Raw genomic sequence first — 19,093 nt, 5'->3', positions numbered from 1 at the left:
CTTGGCAATTGTTGATTTTTATCCCTCTAAGACAATAGTTCTCGCACCTAAGTAGTCACTAAACTCACCTGAGAAAGCTACTCCAGGAACCCCAGTTTGGTAACTACTGCTTTAGGACCTAGACTGACAAAGATGTCTCTCAGAGGGAAAATGTATAGACATATAACACACGTATACCCTGGAATGTTTGTGAAGCCTGGTATGTTTTTTTTGGAAAACAAGAAAGTATTTGAAATGATTTCCAAGATGCATCCAGTTTTAAAGTTCTCTCATTATGGACTGTAAAATTTATAAGGTCCTTCTGCTGTTATATCAAACTCTTATATTGAAATTTAATGATCTTATTTAATGATACTCTCTATTAAATTATCTAAGTAAAAAATTTCCAAGTTTTTCGTATGTATTCTGTGTCTAAAATGGTGTTACATTTAAGCATTTTACAAAGTTCAAATGTTATGATATTCATCTGAATTATCCTGACTAAATTAAAGGCATAGTAAATCCATAAGGAGGAAACTAATTTGCTCATTAGATCCAGTAATGAGGCAATTTCTGTGATATTCATCAAATTATGATTTTTTGAATACAGTCATGAATGTTCAGTTTCCTACTTCTGTTTGCGAATTTTACTTTTCTTAGTTTTAAAATTTTAAGTGCAGGGGCATCTGGTGGCTCAGTTTATTAAGTGTCTGAGTCTTGATTTGGGCTGAGGTCATGATCTCGGGATATGAATCATGAGATCAAGCCCTACCTAGGACTGTCAGTGTGGAGCCCACTTGGGATTCATTCACTCCCTCTTTGTGCTCGTCCCCCATTTGTAAGTGTGTGTGTGCACGTGCATGTGCACATGAGTGCTCTTTCTTTCAAAATAAATACATAAATAAATAAACATAAAAAATAAAATAAAAATTAAAGTTTAAGTGACCCCATAATTAGTAGGTTTTAGGATTCTCTTGATTGATTTGGAAGTGTATCTATCATATTATGGAGGTGATTGGAGAGTTTAAGATAAATGTAGTGCATAGATAAAGCTACTTCATTAATTAAGATAGTAATTTGACATATATATTTAAGATATCTTAAAGCTATTTGTGGACATGTGAATCAGAAAGATCATTAAATGAGGGGTGCCTGGGTGGCTCAGTCGGTTATGCATCTGAATTCAGCTCAGGTCATGATCTCACAGTTGGTAAATTTGAGCCCTGCATCAGGCTCTGTGCTGACAGCTCAGAGCCTGGAGTCTGCTTCAGATTCTGTCTCCCTCCCTCTCTGCTCCTCTCCCACTCGTTTTCTGTCTCTCTGTCTCTCAAAAATGAATAAACATTAAAAATTTTAGAAAATGAAAGATCATTAAATGATATTATTCCATTATTAATCAAAGTTAAACAATCGATTTTGAGAGAATTTGTTATGAAGCAGATTATTTAAAAGCCTTTATTGACATCACTCATGTTAACAATTTCCAGACCAGCATTGTTATCACATGAAGCTATATCGATCTATGTTCAATGAAGACCTTTGGCTATTGATACATTTATAAAACTTCAACTTTAATATTTCTTTGAGAGTGAAGAATATGTACATTATCAAATAATAATTAAATATATCAGAAAATATAGTAACTAGTTGCATAACACAGGGATGTATATTGGTCTCTTTCTTTTGTTTTTGTTATTTGTGTTTTTCTTCATTTGGTTCTTTGTGTCTTTTTCCCAAATCTTAAAGAATTGGTATCAGTTAAGCAAGGCATATGTGTTCCTCATTGTAAAAAACATAGAAAATGTATGTGACTACCGAAGATGACACAGTCTTAGGGTCATGAACTAGAGTTGGACATCAGGAGCAATTGGAACTGCTACCTAGTTGTTGCAGGAATGATTTAAGGTTTATTATTCAAATCCATTCAATATATAATAGGATTACAGTAGTATCCTTTACTGCAATTGCCTCAATCATTTAAAAGTAACAAGTTAATCTTGAAGAGAATGTCAAATGAGGTGTGACTTAAACTTAACAATTCTATTCATCAGGACTTTATGGACTAAACATTTGGTTATATTCATTTACTTTTTTTTTCAAGTTCAAAGTACCATTGCTAGGGATAACTTTGTTCCCTTAGCTAATTTACCCATATGGAGCAGAATAATGGTCCTTCCTTAGGTCAGCCTCTAATCTGGCTGCAGCAATGGGGAGGCATATACCCCAGCAGGCTTCTGGTGAGAAGCTTCCAGTCCCAAGTTGTACTCAACTGCTGCTATAGAATGTTTGCATAGTAGGTATTTAATTTAGTTGACATACATTTATTGATAAATCCCAATATATCAGGAACCCTAGTAAGCTTTGGAAGCACTACTATCATCTATCTATCTATCTATCTATCTATCTATCTATCTATCTATCTATCGAGAGAGAGAGAGAGAAAATACTATTGGAATATAAAAGGTACACCAACCCAACTCAGTCTGAGGGATTTAGGGAAAGCTATCTAGAACAGCTTATTTTTTGGATAATATCTCAATAATAAATGAGATTTAGCCAAACCAAAAAAGAGGAAGGGTATTCTATATAGGGAGATCAACATATAAGAGGTCCCAGAGACAAAAGAGACACACTTGGTGTTTAGAAATACAATACTTCAATATGCCTTGAATAAAGCATGAAAAATGGTGAAGAGAGAGAAAAAGGTGATGAGATATTGCAGCAGTTAGGTTCATCAGTAACCCCACCAACCAGGCAAAGGCAGTTGGAGTTCACAAAGATGGTACATGCTCTAGATTGAGATGTGATATGTGTAATGACCACACATGCATTCTAGAAAATCACTCTGACTACAAAGTTGAAAGAAGAGAGAGGGGAGAAAGCCTATGTTTTGGCTTTGAACGCCCAGTTTGGATGGTCTTGGTAATTATGCAGAGAAACAGTGGTGGACTGGACTAAAGTACTGGCATAGTGTATTTGTTGCCTAGGGCTGTGGTAACAAGCACCACAAACTGGATGGCTTGAAATAACAAAAACTTATTCTAGAGAGAGAAGTCCAAAATCAAGTGCAGGCAGACCCATGCTGTCTTAGAAGGTTTGGAGGAGAATCTGTTCCGTACCTTTCCCTTAGCTTCTGGAATTTACAGCAAAACTTTGTGTTCCTTGGCTTGTAAAAACATCATTCAAATCTTTGCTTCTGTCATCACATAGTTTTCCCCCTGTACGTCATCATGTTCTCTTCCTCTGTATGTCAGTTTCTGTGTCTCTTCTCCTCTTCTAAGGACACCTTATAACTCTTCTTATAAGGACCCACCCTACCCAATGACCTCATCTTAATTATCTATTTCCAAATAAGGTCAAATTCACAAGATTCTGAGCCCTAGGACTTCAATTTAACTTTTGAGGGAACACAATGAAATCCTTAAGACACAATGTAAAGAGAACAGCAGAATAATTAGAGAGATGTTATGGGCTACAATTGAAATTGACTTAGAAATAAATATAAGAGAGGGCATGTAAAAACCAACTCTGAAACCCAGATTTCATAATTAAATAGCTTTGTGGAAATAAATAGTTGCTTGGTAATTGTTACAACCTGACTGTAAGAAATAGTAGACCTTCTCAGTCAAGATTTTCTTCATTTGATGTAGCTTCAAGTGCGTAATTGAACAACTGTATATTTGCATACAATTTGTGTGTGCTTGTTTTTGTGTTTTTAATTGTATTCATGCATGTTTCTTAGAATTATGTCAATATTTATTAGATTATCAAAAAGAAACAAGACCGTTCAATACTCCAAATGTCACTAGGTAAAGTGTTTGTAACTTTGCCTTTATCTTTACGTTTAGGCAGAGTACGTAGCTGTATACCTGAGCCACACTGATTGGGCTTGAGTCAAAGCAACATTTCTCTTATTGGACTGTTCTTAATATAGTGTAATCGGTCCATGTAAGAGCAGAAGGTAAAACCCTCTGAACACTATTACATATTTAGGGTAGGTATTTTTTTAATGTTATTTATGTTATTTACTACATTAGACTATATTATTGCTTTTATTCCCCTGAGAACACATGAGATAAATTTATCTCGGGTAATATACAAGGAGTTATTATACCAAGAATTCTCTTTAGAAACAGAAACTATTTGTTTATACTTTAAAATATTGTAAATCAGGGGCACCTGGGTGGCTCAGTCGGTTAAGCATCCGGCTTCGGCTCAGGTCATGATCTCATGGTTTGTGGGTTCGAGCCCTGCGTCAGGCTCTGTGCTGACAGCTAGCTCAGAGCCTGGAGCCTGTCTTCAGATTCTGTGTCTCCCCCTCTCTGTGACCCTCCCCTGCTCACGCTGTCTCTCAAAAGTAAATAAAAAACATTTAAAAATTTTTTAAAAATTGTGAATTTTGTCATTGTTTGCACTTTTGATTTTTGCCTGAGTACTAGAAAGCTGAGAAGTGGATTGTCATGGCCAAGTGCAGAGAAATATGTAGTCACATTAACACACATTTTGTGTGCTAATGTAATTCCTGAATTCATATATTTTCCTATTTTCATTTTTCTTGACTCACTTCTCCATTTATTTACCTTCACTTGTTCTCATTGTTTCATTTATTTACCTAGTGAACAAGCACTAAGGGAGAGCCTACCCTGTAATCATGTATTAGGTATTGCACCAGTTCCTGGATTCAGTGATGGATAAACACGATCTGTTTTCAAATATCTCAGTCTAGAAGGAAAGGTATTTCTTCAAGTTAATATTTCCAGTAGATTATGAGTAGTAACATGATCAAAAAATCTAAAAGATAATATTGGTGCATAAAGGGGAAACAGTCCAACCACCTCAGATAAGGCTTTCTGGAGAAAAGGTAACTGAGCTGAGCCCTGTGTAGAAGTTAGCCAAATAAAAATTGAAGTACAAAATTCTGATGAAAAAAAATTAAAAAATCAAAGTCTCTGCTTAAATGGTGAGATAATGCATGCTTGGGAAGTAGAAGATTCAATATTGTTAAGACGTCAGTTGCTCCCATCTTGCTCTATAAATTCACTGCAGTTTCCATTCAAAATACTAGCAAGTTATTATGTGAATGTTGACAAACTGATTCTAAAATTTATATGGACTTGAAAAAGACTCACAGTAGCCAACAGGATCTTGAAGTACAGGATCAAACTTGAAAGACTGACATTACCCAACTTTAATGCTTACTATAGTGAACTAAGGTATTGTTTCCATTGTTTCTTGCCCTGGCCTCAAGTACTTTACTTTGCATATGCTGACTAGTGCTCATCTGAAAATTTAAGAGGGCCTTCCACAAATTCCTAGAACTTGCTTTATCTCTTTTCTCACTTTCTTCTTCTCTCTGCAGCTCTCTACTTTACATGGCTCTGACCTGTGATCTCTAGCTGTCTTGGTCTTTCCTGACTCCCAGCTCCATTTCCTCTGTTCAGTTCCATTCTGCATTAAGGCCTTATAATTCACTTAAGACATTAAGCTGAGACAATTATAGGACATACCTCATTTGCTTCCATCACTTAAAAATCACCGTCCTTTGTTGTCTATGTTCAATCTTTAAAGCCAGTGTTTTATGTATTTTGTCAATTTCCTATAGTTTTAAGTGGGCTAATCAGAACTCAAATGAACATGAATTTACAAAGAAAAAGGTGATAAATATAGTTAATTATATCCATTGGTATTGGCAAGTGGGGGCAGTGGTGACTGGAGAGACCATATAAACAAAATGGTGGGAATAAAAGCTAGATTTTAGTTAATTTATGATTAAATGGGAACCAAGAAGTGTAAAAAGCAACAAAAGGTTGCTAGGAAGCTGAGTTGAACAAATGATGGAAAGGTACTTGGTGACATTTGTAAGGGAATATAGAATCAAAGGAAGGTGTTTCTGTTTACTGTCAAAATCTTTGTTGAGATTAAAAAAATAACAAAAATTGAAACCAGCAATAAGGCAGAGGTTAACAAACAATGGTCTACAGATTGATCACCAGTCTTTTCTGTAAATAAAGTTTTATCAGAATACAGTCATGCCTATTAATTTACATATTGTTTGTGACTATTTCTGTGTTACAACAGCAGAGCTATAGAGTTGTGCAGAGATCATAGGGCCCAAAGCCAAAAATATATACCATCTGATCTTTCATAGAAAACTTGTCAACCCTTACACTAGGAATCCAACATGCAACAAAACCTATAATATATTTCTAGTCATTTGGAGTTACAAATTCAGTAGCAATCATTTTTAATGTATTATACTGAGACAGATAACATTAATAGTATTAATGGAAATGAAAAAATAAGTCATATTTTTTCAATGATAGTTAAATAAAATTAATTTTTCAAAATTAAATTATGTGCTCTATCTTAATATTAGAATAAAAAGTTAACACTGAACACAAGAGTTTGTGAGAAAATGATTTTTTAATGGTGCAATGAAATTAAAGTTTCATTATTTAAAAATGATTTTTTCAATTAGTGATTCTGTGTGGGCAGTAAATTACATATCCTGTAATATTTAAATAAAGTACAATAGTTGGCATTTATAGTTTTATTTTTATGTTCAAATATGCAATATTCTGTCACATTTGATGTCAATTCAATAACAATTGAATGACTTGGTCTTTAATAATTTTTACACTTTTTTTAGGCAAAGAAGTCAAGCCTAAGCCTCCACGTATGTTATGTGCATGCCAAAAAATAAATATATAAAGCAAATCTTAAACATATGCTTTTACTCATCCTCTGATTTCTTAGTCAAAGGCTTAACTACCCTGTGTAGACAATGTGCTTAATATCCTTGATTTTCTAATATCCTTTGTATTTTTAATATCCTTTGTGTTTCTGAGAATATGCTATGCTGAAATTTTCCTTCAACCTTTGTTCATTGAAGGTACAAAACAATACCTTTTATTAATTTCTCATAAAAGACTTAGTTCACATTTTCATTCTATCTTAAAATAATTCATGTTGTGATTGATAATGAGGAACATCTATTTGTCTGTTTGTACCAATTTATAAAAAGAAAATTAATATGACAGATTAAAAAACAATGAATAATATGTAAAAATATGCATGAGGACAGGACGTAAATATCTTTGTGTAATCACTATTAATGTTCACCTATATTTTTAGAACCACAAGTAAAAAAAGAAGAAAAACCAGGTATGTATTTTTTACATGCAGAATCATACTTGCATTCCATATTTATAATAACTAGCATACTACTTCTTTGCTATTGTTTCCTAGTGCAAATATTATACAAAAATGCTGCCATTATTAACTCTTTAAAATAAGACAAACATAATGCATATTTGTCTATTCCACCTGTTCCTAGAAAAGATTGTAGTTAGAATGGAGAAGCTGCTGAGAAATTGATGTGGTTCATTTAATTAATTAATTTATTTATTTATTTATTCTCAAGGTAGCTAACACACAGTGTAGTAGTCTTGACTTCAGGAGTAGATTTTCATGATTCACACAACACCCAGTGCTCATCCCAACAAGTGCCCTTCTCAATGCCCATCACCCATTTTCACCACCCTCCCAACCCCTCACCCTCATCAAACCTCAGTTTGTCCTCCATATTTAAGAGTCTCTAATGGTTTGCCTCTTTCTCTGTTTTTGTCTTATTTTTGCTTCCTTTCCCCTATGGTCATCTGTTAAATATCTCAAATTCCATATATGAGTGAAATCATATGATATCTTTCTCTGACTGACTAATTTTGGTTAGCATAATATTCCCCAGTTTCATCCACATTATTGCAAATGGCAAGATTTCATTCTTTTTTATCTCCAAGTAGTATTCCATAAAATATTCATTATATATATATTTATACCTCATCTTCTTTATCCATTCATCAGTTGATGGATATTTGAGCTTTTTCCATAATTTGGCTACAGCTGAGAGTGCTGCTATAAACATTGGGATGCACAAATTCTTAGTAGTACAATTGCTAGGTCCTAGGGCAATTCTATTTTTAATTTTTTGAGCAACCTTCACGCTGTAGAGTGGCTGCACCAGTTTGCATTCCCAACAACAGAAGAAACAACTGACTAATTGATTTGAGTCCTACAAAACCCCTATTTTTGTTGATTACTATAAGACACAGATATCCTGCCAGAAAAACAGCTCCCCTCATTCTTCTAGGTCTGATGAAATTTTCTGAGGGCTAGAGTAAGCAGCAGAAACTTTTTAGAAAGAATACACAGCAATCTGATTCTCAAAACATTTAAAACTTTGGTTCCTGTTTGCCAACTACTAGTGTTACAGGGCTGCTATAATAAAATACCACAAACTAGGTATCTTAATACAGCAGGAATTTGTTTTCCCACAGTCTGGAAGGTAGGAGTCTGAAATGAAGGTGTCAGCAGGGCCATGTTTCCCTTGAACCCAGCGGTAAAGACTTTTCCTTGCTTCTTCTGTCTTCTGGTGTTTGTGAGCAATCCTTAGTGTTCCTTGGCTTGAAGTTGCATTGTTCCAACCTCAGCCTTTTTCATCCCATGGGAATCTTCTTTCTTTGTGTCTTTTTCTCTGTCTTTTATCCTCTTTTTGTAAGGACACAGACATATTCGATTAAGGATCGGCCCTACTCCCACAGAACTGTATCTTCACTAATTACATTTGGAGGTACTGGGAGTTGGGACTTCAGCCTATCTTTTGTGGGGGGATCACAATTCAATCCATAAAGGCCCTCCCCAAATACATGTCCTTCACACACAGCAAAATACATAACACCGCATCCCAACATCCTTAAAAGTCACAAACATTTTAGCGACAACTAGGTCCAATATTTCATCAATTCAAAGCCCCAAATTTCATTACTTTAAGCATTTATGGATGAAAGCCAGGGTATGATTCTTCCTGCAGAAAATTTTTCTCCATCTGCAAAAATGGGAAACAAATTCTATGCTTCCAAATTAAAATAGTGGAACAGGCTAAGATAGAAATTCCCATTTCAAATGGGAAAAAAACTAAAAGGAAAAGAAAGGGTTATGGGTCCCAAATAAATTCAAAATATAGCAGGGAAAATTCCATTAGATGTCAGAATCTTAGAATATCCTCTTTGGCTGAATACTGTGTCCTCTATGCCTGCTTGGGTGCTGGCTCTGCCTTTCTATAGAGCCCCCCGGGTGGCAGCCCTGCCCTGTCTACCCAAGGAGCTCCCATAAGCCCGGGCCTTTGAATTCTTGGATCTTCCCTTAGAGTTGTCATTTGCTTTCTGTCCATTCCTGTCCAGGCTAGCACTGTTTTTACTTGCACAGAATTTTCATAGACATGACCAGTTCTGCGTTCAACTCATGGAGGTCCAGGCCGCTGGACAAAGAGTGTCCTCCACAGATCTTTCCTCATAATAACATAATAACATCTCTGTGACCCATCTCTGCTCAGGTGGGTAGATTTGTACCTGCAACTTTGGCCACTCTTTTTGCTCTGTATCCAGGGCACCCTATCTCGAAAGATTGAGAATTTTCCAAATCATCAACTGCTGGTTCTCTTTGCTTAACAATTCACTCCTCAATTTGTCTTCTCTCTCACATTTTATTATACACAGTGAAGAGAAATCAGGTTGCAACTTCCACACTTTAATTGGAAATTTCTTCAGCTAAACCACATTCTTCACTTATAAATTCTACCTTCTGTTACTGAAACCCAGGTTTGGCTGCTCACTGCTTGAAAGTCAATACTCCAAAGACAAAAGTTCGTTGAAAAGAAAAGGTTGCTACAGTCAACCTTGAACTGATGTCCAAAGATCATCACCCAAGTTCCCAGTTAAAGAGTGGGGGTTTTTAAACGGAAGATTCTGGGTAGGAGATTACATGCATATTAATGAAAGGAGTGGGAAACTTATGATTATTCATGAGGAAAGCTGGAGTATGTGTACCGGGCAAACATATAACATGTAACATCCATCTCATGTTCACTTTGGGGTGGATTTAACAGCAGACAAAGCAAAATTCATCCTCTGACATCAGGGGGTTATCTTAGGACAAGAAGAAGGAGCCATGGACACTCTCTGAGAGCTGGTATAACCTGGATGGGATCTTAGGCTTGTTTTCTCAGGTAAGGAATTCAGAGCCTGCTTGTTCATAGGTTGGAACCATATGAGTTGACTTTGAGTCCATGCCTCTGTGAAGATAGCTAGTGGATTTGTTAGGGGAGTAGGAAAAGACATAATAGCTAACTAGAAGGAAACAGTTCCCTTAAAAACAAGTTTAAACCTTCTACTAGTTTCAACTTCATTAACCCTGTGGGGCACAGTTTCATTTACCCTAGCTGAGGAATACAATTCAGCCAAGTTGTCTGCCACATCATATCAAAGATCACCCCTGCAATATTCAATAACATGTTCCTAATTTCCTTCTCATACTTCACCAGAACCACATTTAACATTCCTATTTCTAGCAGCGTTTTGTTGATGTATGTATTTGATGATGCTGTATATATTTTCAAAATTATCAGAGGCTTTCTTCATAGGTCTTGCCAATTCTAAGTCTTCAGCAGAATAGACACTAATATCAGTATTTCTGCCAATAAACTTTTCAAGACAATCTGGGCTTTTTTTTTTAAATTGAGTGTCTCAAAAATCTTCCAGCCTCTTCTCATCAGCCAATTCCAAAGCGACTTTCACATTTGTGATGTATTTGCTACAGCAGCATCCATCTCCTGGTACCAAACTCTGTTAGTTCCCCTGGGTAACTGGAATAAAGTATTACAAACTGGGTAGCTTAAAACAGCAAAAATTTACTCTCTCACGATTCTAGAAGCTTGAAGTCCAAAGTCAAGATGTCAGCAGAGCCATGTTCTCTTTGAAACATGTAGAAGAGAATCATTCCTTGTTTCTTCTAGCTTCTGATATTGTGAGCAATCCTGGTTCCTTGGCTTATAGATCCATCACTCTAATCTCTGCCTCCACCATTGCATAGCCTTCTTCTCCCTGTGCATCTCTTTCTGTGTCTCTTTTTCTCTCCTTGTATATACACAAGTCAGATTGCATTAACGATGCACTCTGCTCCAGTATGACCTCATCTTACCTTAACTAGTTGTATCTGTAACAATCTTATTTCAAATAAGGTCACATTCTGATGTATGGTAGGTTAAGTCTTCAACATATTTTTTTATGAGATACAATTTAAACTATACCCCAATTTGTCTAAATTTCTAAATCACTTAAGAACTCAATTAGATATATTTCAAAGACACTCTTCCTATTCCTGCCATCAAATCATTTACCTTATACTGACACTGAAACTATACTCACAACAGTCATCTTGAGAAAACATTTTTCGAGTTGAAATTAATCAGCAGTAGCAACAATATAATGACTGATAAGTACATGGCATGATATTAAGTACTGTGAGTTTTATAGTTCAGCCCGAGTGACTCCGTCTGTTATGCATCTGACTCTTGATTTTGCTCAGGTCAGGATCTTCTGGTTGGTGGGGTCGAGCTCTGTGTCAGGCTCTTTGCTGACAATGTGAAACCTGCTTGGGATTCTCTCTCTCTCTCCCTTTCTGCCCCTCTCCTGCTCATACATACACACTCTCTTTTTCTCTCTCTCAAACTAAATAAAGTTTAAAAAAATATTCCAGCACTAAAAAACAAGCAGGAAACTGAAATACTTTTTAGTAAAATTCTGCCTTTTTAATTATGGAAGACAGAATAAAATAATTCCTAAATATGAATTTGTGCTCTAGTTCATTGCTTCAGATTTTAAATTTTCTGCCTTTTTCTTTCCCTTTAGAATCGCAAGTTAAAAAGGAAACAAAACCAGGTAAAAAAAAATATTTATATTCTTTACTAGATACAGAGCTGATATGGCCTTCATTTTAGAACTAAAACAGGCTTACTACCCACCAATGGAGATTCACAGAGTGTCCCAGAGCCTCCATGTTTTTCTTACTCTGTGTTCAGTATGGTTTTACATCAGTGGATTAGCTGAGAATCGAGATATTCTGTAGGCAAAACCGCCTGGAATAAGGCTGTAAGTGCACCACAGCAGATACTCTAGGCTCCCGGAGACATTTTGGGGCTCCTTTAGCTCCAGTATTATAATATTTAATTTGTAGGCTTATTTCCAATGACATAGCAATGATAAAAATCACAGAATCACAGACTACTGGGATATGAAGAGAAAAATAAGAATTTATTAAACATCTGTTATGAGCTAGGAAAAGTTTAAGATTTTTATTTTCATTATATTACTGTGATAAACATGTAACATGACAATTATTATTCATATTTAATGTGTATGGAAACAGTTCAATAGACTATACTGAGAAAATAATTTATATTTCCAAGATTTTCAAGTTAATAAATGTTGGAGCTAGGATTCGAATTTATTCAAAACTTTGGGTGCACCCACTAAGAAATTGTCTCAGATTAATGATTATTTTATTGAGAGGTAACATTGACCTAAAACCAGGGTGACCTTTCCAGGTTTACCTTGCTATCTAGTGTTTAATTCCTAGCTCTAGTACCAACTAGCCAGTGGCCTGAGGCAAGTTAAAAAAAAACCCTCAGGTTCCATGGAAGCGATTTCTTCACTGTAAAAAATTACATAGCAAAATTCCTCAATGTCAACAAATTCAAGAATTCAAGTTTAAATGTACAACATTATCTTATCCCTTTAATTCTCACCAAAGCTTACCCAGCAACTGATCAGAAGCTTGATCCTAGTTGCTTTTATAAATAATATATTTTTAATGCATCAAGGCTTATGAATTCCAAAGCACTGTCTTATGATTTATTTTCCTGACTGTATTTTTTTTTGCTGCAGATGAATGTTAGCAGATAGAAAAATTTTGGATTTTCTTTTTTTTTTAAACCAGAAACCCAACACCATTGAAAAGTTCTAGTTAAGCCTAATGCCATTTCAAACTTTTATTTATTATCGTAAAATAATACAATTTTGCAAGTAATTTAACTGATTCTGCTTTTTGTACATAAAGGTTTCCTTTTGAACTTCATCACAAAAAACTCAAATACATAGGACAAGTATTAATTTCATGTATAATGCTTACATAAAGTTTTGACAAGAAAATTTTAAACATTTCTAGGAATATATATTTGCTATTTATGCTTTAGTATTTATGCTTTACTATAGCCTATCCTTTGGAAAATATAAGTACTTAAATAAATTAAGAATTCTTGGTAAAATGTTTTCATGCAACCAAAACCATTAAGATTTTTCATTTAAACTAAAATGACATGAAAACTTAGAAACATTTTTTTTCTCTGTGGGCACATTTTTTGAAATGTGTCTGTTATTTTCTGCTTAACAAATCACTGGCCTATGGAACAGAGAAAAAATCACCATATGTTAATTCTTAAAGCTTCTGAACATCTGAAAAGATTTTCTTTTTATTATTTTCAGAACAAGACAGAGCAAAACCGGAAAAGACTGTTTCTCATGGTAAACCAGGTATCATGCAGGTGCTATCTGTAGTATCAAATTGTCTCTCCCTGTTCTGGGTTCAGCAGAATGAAGAGCTTAATGTCAAACCTAGAGTTTTTAGGGATGATTCAAGTCTTAAGTCATCCAACTTCTATAACATCTCCAATTTTAGTCATCTTCACAATATGTTTTTAAACTGAGGACTTGACCTGTCTGGTGTAACTAGACCATTAGACAATCCCTTTCGTTGGATACTTAGCTGAGTAAGATCACCTCCAGCACTGAGGTGAATGGGCTCCATCCTTTGCTTTGTTCTGCTCTGCATGGGGCAAGACGTCCTGGGGAAACCTACAATTCAGAGCGGCTCCTTCAAACATGATCATCTTAGATTCCAAAAATCCCAAGAAAAAGAAATCAACATTTCTTCTTCTTTCCTTTCTCCATCTTTGCTTCACTTCCCCACCTCCCTGCTGAACCCTTGGTCTTACATTTTGGAGAAAGTAGAGTTAAGCCAGTGTGTTCTGCTCATGAAGAGAGATGCAGAATTTACCAAGACAAATGTATTAATTGTGTTTTATTTAAGACTAAAAACTCTGAAGTTTTCATTTACACTAATCAAATATGAATTTAATTTTGAGGCAGTCCCAAGTTTCAGTTAGTGTCCTCCATTCCAGGCTGAAATGTTTACCCTAAGTTGTAACAGTGGTTAGGCCACAATCTTTAATAAGGTAAAACATACTTTCTCTAAGCATATCTTACAAAACATCTTGTTTATTCTTCTAAATTTTTTACTTTAGGAAAACTGTACAGTGGGTTTCAGTCCATTTGCTTTCATTTGCCCATGCTTACAGTACATGACACACCAACAAAAGAAGCTATAATAGTAGGAAAAGGAGAGCTATAGTGTGAGGAGCCAAGAAACACCATCTATATTGATGAAATCAGAACCTTAGACCCTCTAATGACTAATAAAACCCTGTTATTTTGACTGTACCAAATGTAAGTCATTTTGAGCTGAAATACAGAGAGTGGGAGAATTTAGTCTCTGAGTATACAGCATGTACACTGTCCTCCAGCCATACCTTTCCTTTATATTAGTGATAATATTTGTATTCTAAATTCTGCTTCCCAGGGAAACTTCTAATTGATTCATTCCCACTGCTGAATTATGGAAAAGTTTCATTTTACATAGGATCATTGTCATAATCTCTTTACACCAACCCAAATCTCTTTGATTATGCCTTTAAAAACATAGAGGACAGAAGACATCCTATAAATATACCACTTTGCCCTTCCCCAGCTGTGCATGATTTAAAAAAAAAAAAAACTTGGGTCCCTAGGCTAATCCTGGATTCCCAGGGAGGTATTTTGCACAAGAAAAATAAAAAATTGCTTCTTCCTATTCAAATTCAATTATTGAAAAAAGATATGTGTTTTACAAAACAACCCCTGCATAGATAAATGCAGTGAAATACAGAGAAGGCAAGGAATAGGGTGTGTATTGGCAGGTTAGGGGATGATTCCAACTAGGAAAACTTTTATGGCAGGAAACTGCAAAGGTTGTCTGCAGCCGGACACTTTTTCTTTGTGCTCCATCCAATTTGAATAGAAGATATAGTATGCTGATTTTTTTGAAAATAAAAAGAAACAGCTAAGTTTTTCTCAGTACTGATGTTATTTCAAAGAGAATACAAAATATCAAAGTTGACTTATTCACTGTTTTATACTAATGCATTTAAATTTCCTACTTGTGTTAACATTTTTTCTTATCGCAGAAGAAAAAGTTGTCAAGCAGGTAAAAGCTAGCACAATAGAAAAAACAGGTAAGTAAGATATTTCATATTTTTCTTTTGTGTATCAGCTTTATGTTACATGGGCACACACACACACCCACACACATCTTCACTGAAGTGTATAGAGTTTTAGTGCCATAAATTCTAATATTGTGAATTCTTATAAAAGGTAACTAAAATATATACTCAATAAGTTAACTGTTAAAAACTAGAAAGATATAAAATATAAAGATATACACTTTAATTTTTAAGTGTGCTTGATCTAAACTTCCATATAAATCATAAGGTAATCCAAGTAATACATTGATTATCGTATACTATTAGGTATTTAATCTTATTTTATTTTAATTTTAACTTATTTTTGAAAAAGAGACAGCGCATGAGCAGAGAGGGGCAGAGAGAGAGAAAAAGAGAGAATCCCAAGCAGTCTCCACAATTCCAGAACAGACCCTAATGCAGAGCTCAAATTCATGAAACTATGAAATCATGACCTGAGCTGAAACCACAATTTGGATATTTGACTGATTGAACCACCCAGGCACCCCAGAACATATAATGTTAAAACAGTTTATCTCTCAGTATTTTATGTGAAGAGAAAAAAGGAATGCACTCTTCTCCCATTCTGAAGTCCTTTCCTAGAGGGATGAATAAAATGGAGTCTTCATCTCACCTGACATCCTAAACCATTGAATCTTGAATTCCCACATAGAAATTCTACCTACCTGGGCAACTGGCAGTTAGTAGAGTTCCATTTCTTACTAAAAAAATCACTGCAAAGGAAAAAGTCTGTGAAATAATTTCTTCATTTTAACTGAGATAATAATGATAATCAGGATTTAAATACAGTTTCTCAGTGGAAAATACAATAGAATTCAGGAAAGAACTAATTATTTATATAATTATAGAGTATTAACACATGAGAAAGAAAGAAACCTTTTTAGGCCATTTACACATTACTTCATATGTCCTTTGTACTCTATTACAAACATTGTCAAAGCTCATAATTTCAGTTAACGTTCCTCTAATGTGCATCCTAAGGTGTTAATGTGACCCCCTGAGTATTTCATTTAGTTATATGGGTATTTAGGGATTATCAAGAAGCTAGCCCACAGTATTTGTGTGCCAAATATATAGATTGCTTTAAATTTTCATACATTTCCTGTGTCATAATTTTTCAGCAAATGGTGTGATTGATATATTTGCTGACAGTGAAATGATAATTCTCAGAGAGAATGGAATAGCTTAATATAAGAAGAGAACCTAAAACTAAAAAAAAAATAAACACAGATGCTTAAGCGTTATGTTTTCAATGATTTGCACTCATCAATATGCCATTTACCTTTCTCCACTCTTTACAGTCAAGCTCAAACCAGCAAGTAAGAGATGGAAAGACTAAAATCTGAAAAATAGTGCTTGGCTATTTTATCTTTAACAATTTGCTTGTTTTTTTTCTTTAATTGTTAATTTTAGTGTTGCCTAAGTCTAAATTAACTGTATAGGTGACAAAATAAGGTTTTGCTATAGCTTTGATTTGACATCTTTGCCTTTCACTACTAATACTTGGCTATAATAATCCAGATGAGATCTCTGAAAGTTGTATCACCATTACTAATCTTAAAATAATGATTCCTTATAGGCTATAAAATACCACTTAGAAGTTAAAGTACACAGGCAATTTCTGAAACACATAGTGAATAACAAAGGAAAATAAAATGATATACAATTATCAGTAGTATAAACCTCATATTGCTTTTGATTTGTTTGTTTTAAGTAGCATTAATTATACTGTAGGTAGACTATGGTATTTAAAAATCCATGAGATTATAACCATATTACCATTTGTTTATTAAAATAATGAACTCTTCTTAGGAGTGTGAACTTAAAAGATCATTTATTTTACTGCTCACGAATGACACAGAGAGTTTTGGGCTCAGAAAGACAATAGCTTCCTTGTCACACAGGTAGTGAATAAGTCCAAAATTGTCTCCAAATTTTGATGTTGGTCCTTGAATGTGGTGTTTTAGTGAAACAACTTCAATAAAAGTATGATTAACTGTTGGTCAAAAATACTCTGGATCCTTTATCAAAAAAGGATTGACACCATCTGAAGATGAATTTGGTGAGATCAATTAGGAGACCATATAAGTGGTTTCAGAAGATAATATACAAGTGTGTGTTGCCTAATAAAACATAGTAATATCCTGGAACCTGTTGCATGTATTTTGAATATGGATTTTATATGATTATTGTTATGTAATCCATTATGCTTTTGCAGTGCTGTTTTTATGACAGTTTCAGAAGTTGAATATCAGCTTTTCAACTTTATTTTGCATGCTTATTTACTATTAACACTTAAGCAAATTGAGTTCATGAAAGTGTATTCTTAAATGCTATCAATCCCTAATTTACAAATATCCAGTTTAGTCTTACGACATCATAGGTTCTGCATCTTCCCACATACTTCACTGCTGGTGCATGATGTTGGGGAAACATAGTAGTACTTTTGGAATCTCCAAATTCAGGAGTGAAGGAAGAAAAGGACAGATAAACATCAGAAACAGCTCAGGAGGACTAACCCGGGGTGGTTAGAAAGAACTAACACTTGGCAATGACTCAAATATTTCCAAATATTCTCAACTCTATTCAATGTATCATATCCATAATGGCTTCACTTGAAATTCCACTTTTGATGAAAGAGAGAGGTCATCTATTTTTTTTTTACTCCAAGTATTTCTCAGAGGACGAAGAGAGATATCAATTACACATTGGATTCCATTTGTCTTGTCCTAGAGTTAACTGAGATTCATCTGTAAGAGTTCTAACTAGACCTGGAAAGAATAAGAGGTCCAGGAAAATGAAAATACAAAATATGATACTTCATGGCATAGGGTGAATCTAGGCTCAATTTTCAACAATAAAATAATATCCACCACAAATTACTTCTGATTTGGCAAAAAAGGAACTAGAAGGAGACAGAAAGGTACAAGGGGAGCTTGTAAAATGCCAAAGGCAAATGTCATCTGCTTTAAAGTATCCCTAAGGAATGACTCTACCTTTAGCAGAGAAAGAAAAATTCTTTTTTTAATTCTCCTCTTTGTCATAGTCTAGCCTCTTCTTCTTACACCAGGTGGCCTCAAGAGGGCTAGTACTTTTGTACCTTCTTACAGGTTGCCCCGAGAATGAACCTGACCTTGTTTATGATGTTTCTATGGCAATATGCTTTCTGTGTTCCAACCTGCAAATGACTTAGAGGACATGCTTCCCATATAAATGGAGGATCACTTGCAAACACAAAAATAAGAAATGCTTGCTACACCAACAATCCACAGATTGCCAATTAATTTTAATTTCTCTTTCTAGAAAAAGCTGAACATCAAGAAAAAGAATCTTCATCTATAAAAACAGGTGTTTTTACATTTTGTCTTAATTCACTATTTTTATTAAATTTAAAAATTAAAACAAAGCTTATATAAGTGTTTTTCATTTTATGCCCTGGTAATTTTTAGCCTTGTGGTTTTGTAGTAAAATATAGTTTATCTGACATAAGAGTTGTATTAATCTGACAATCATACATTTTGCAAAGTATTATAACCAGTATATATACGATTGCCAAATATATTTATTATAATATTAATAATATATATATAATAATATAATATAATAAGGAGTATGTTTGGTTTAACATTTTTATTTAAATTCCAGTTATGTAACATATAGTGTAATATTGGTTTCAGGAGTAGAACTTGGTGATTCATAACTTACAGAATACATCCAATGCTCATCCAATCAAGTGCCCTCCTTAATACCCATCACTCATTTCCTCCCCCTCCTGTCCACATCCCTTCCAGTAGCCCTCACTTTGTTCTCTATGGTTATAATACAGCCACACTAACAAAATAGTATTTACTTTTGTGATTCACAAGC

The 19,093-nt window shown here is 34.5% G+C and overlaps 1 protein-coding gene and 1 long non-coding RNA gene across 3 annotated transcripts in view; both read left to right on the top strand.

Annotated features, from left to right (window-relative positions):
- LOC115295326 (triadin-like) overlaps positions 1-8,596 on the top strand; it is an 86,899-nt gene extending 78,303 nt beyond the window's left edge. The window contains exons 10-12 of the mRNA XM_029943219.1: positions 6,629-6,655; positions 7,114-7,143; positions 8,538-8,596. Coding sequence (XP_029799079.1) covers positions 6,629-6,655; positions 7,114-7,143; positions 8,538-8,596 — 116 coding nt within the window. The remainder of the gene's footprint in view (positions 1-6,628; positions 6,656-7,113; positions 7,144-8,537) is intronic.
- Positions 8,597-11,741: 3,145 nt separating this feature from the next.
- Positions 11,742-18,551, top strand: LOC115296143. Of its 2 annotated transcripts, XR_003910755.1 has the most exons (4): positions 11,742-11,753; positions 13,356-13,394; positions 15,152-15,199; positions 18,530-18,547. It is a non-coding gene; the product is annotated as an uncharacterized LOC115296143 (long non-coding RNA). The 2 variants fall into 2 exon arrangements; XR_003910754.1 differs by lacking the exon at positions 11,742-11,753 and having other exon boundaries at positions 13,360-13,403; positions 18,530-18,551.
- The last annotated feature ends 542 nt before the right edge of the window (positions 18,552-19,093 follow it).

Source organism: Suricata suricatta, chromosome 7 (assembly GCF_006229205.1).
Source record: "Suricata suricatta isolate VVHF042 chromosome 7, meerkat_22Aug2017_6uvM2_HiC, whole genome shotgun sequence".
NCBI lineage: Eukaryota > Metazoa > Chordata > Mammalia > Carnivora > Herpestidae > Suricata > Suricata suricatta.
This window is presented reverse-complemented; position numbering and strand designations above follow the sequence as displayed.